Source organism: Myotis brandtii, unplaced genomic scaffold (genome assembly GCF_000412655.1).
Source record: "Myotis brandtii unplaced genomic scaffold, ASM41265v1 scaffold632, whole genome shotgun sequence".
Classification (NCBI taxonomy): domain Eukaryota; kingdom Metazoa; phylum Chordata; class Mammalia; order Chiroptera; family Vespertilionidae; genus Myotis; species Myotis brandtii.
The window spans coordinates 203,175-204,284 of record NW_005370419.1 but is presented as its reverse complement, the minus strand read 5'-3'; the positions used below and the strand labels follow the sequence as shown (position 1 = coordinate 204,284).

Below are 1,110 nucleotides of genomic sequence, written 5' to 3'. Positions count from 1 at the left end.
TGCAGCTTTTGGAGCCCCGCCCTCGCTCCCCCTCAGGCCGAGCGCTCTCTGCCCCCTTAGGGCCCTACCATCTCGGGCCCGGCCAGGTCCTGGCTCCGGGCGGCTGCGGCCAGGCTGTCTAGAACTGGGGGGTGGATGGTCAGGATCCTGGAGAAGTTCTGGAGCCGGACCCTGAAGTGCTGGTAGGCGCGGTGCACCCACGGGAGGGAGGGCTCCTCGGGGCTGCCGGCCCTCAGCTGCTGGACGCAGGACCACAGGGCCACCTGCAGGAGCTGGGGAGACAGGCCTTCGGGTGTGTCTCTGCATCACACACAGTTACACACACACAGGACACACACACAGGACACACACACAGTTACACATACACAGTCACACACACAGTTACACACACACAGTTACACACACAGTTACACACACACAGTTACACACACACAGTTACACACACAGGACACACACACAGTTACACACAGGACACACACAGGACACACACACACACAGTTAGTTACACACACACAGTTACACACAGGACACACACACAGTTACACACACAGTTACACACACAGGACACACACACAGTTACATACAGGACACACACAGTTACACACACACACAGTTACACACACAGGACACACACATACAGTTACACAGAGACACACATGGACACACTTTATTTTATTTAAATATACTTTTATTGATTTCAGAGAGGAAAGGAGAGAGAAACATCAATGATGAGAGAGAATCATTGATTGGCTGCCTCCTGCATGCCCCACACTGGAGATCAAGCCTGCAACCTGGGCCTGTGCCCTGACCGGGAATCGAACCCCGACCTCCTGGTTCATGGGTCGACGCTCAACCACTGAGCAACACTGGCCAGGCATAACTTCATTTTTAAAAGTAAGAGGATTTCCTATTGATTCCTAAGAATACTTTATTAATTAATCATATTGGTCATATGTGTTCCTCAAATACATCCCTTTCCTTTTCCATGTACTGAGGTTTAAAAGAAGTTCCATCTTCCCACGGACATTTCTGTTGTTATCATTACCCCGTAATGGCTGTCACATGTTTACTTACCTTCTTTGAGAGACACTAAGCATTGAGAAGCAGCAG

At 50.6% G+C, this 1,110-nt stretch overlaps 1 protein-coding gene across 1 annotated transcript in view; it reads right to left on the bottom strand.

Moving 5' to 3' along the window:
- Nucleotides 1–1,110, bottom strand: part of RNF213 (ring finger protein 213) — a gene marked incomplete at its 5' end in the record, with an annotated part of 65,748 nt that overhangs the window by 24,788 nt on the left and 39,850 nt on the right. Inside the window, 1 exon segment of the mRNA XM_014528383.1 lies at nucleotides 69–272. Coding sequence (XP_014383869.1) covers nucleotides 69–272 — 204 coding nt within the window.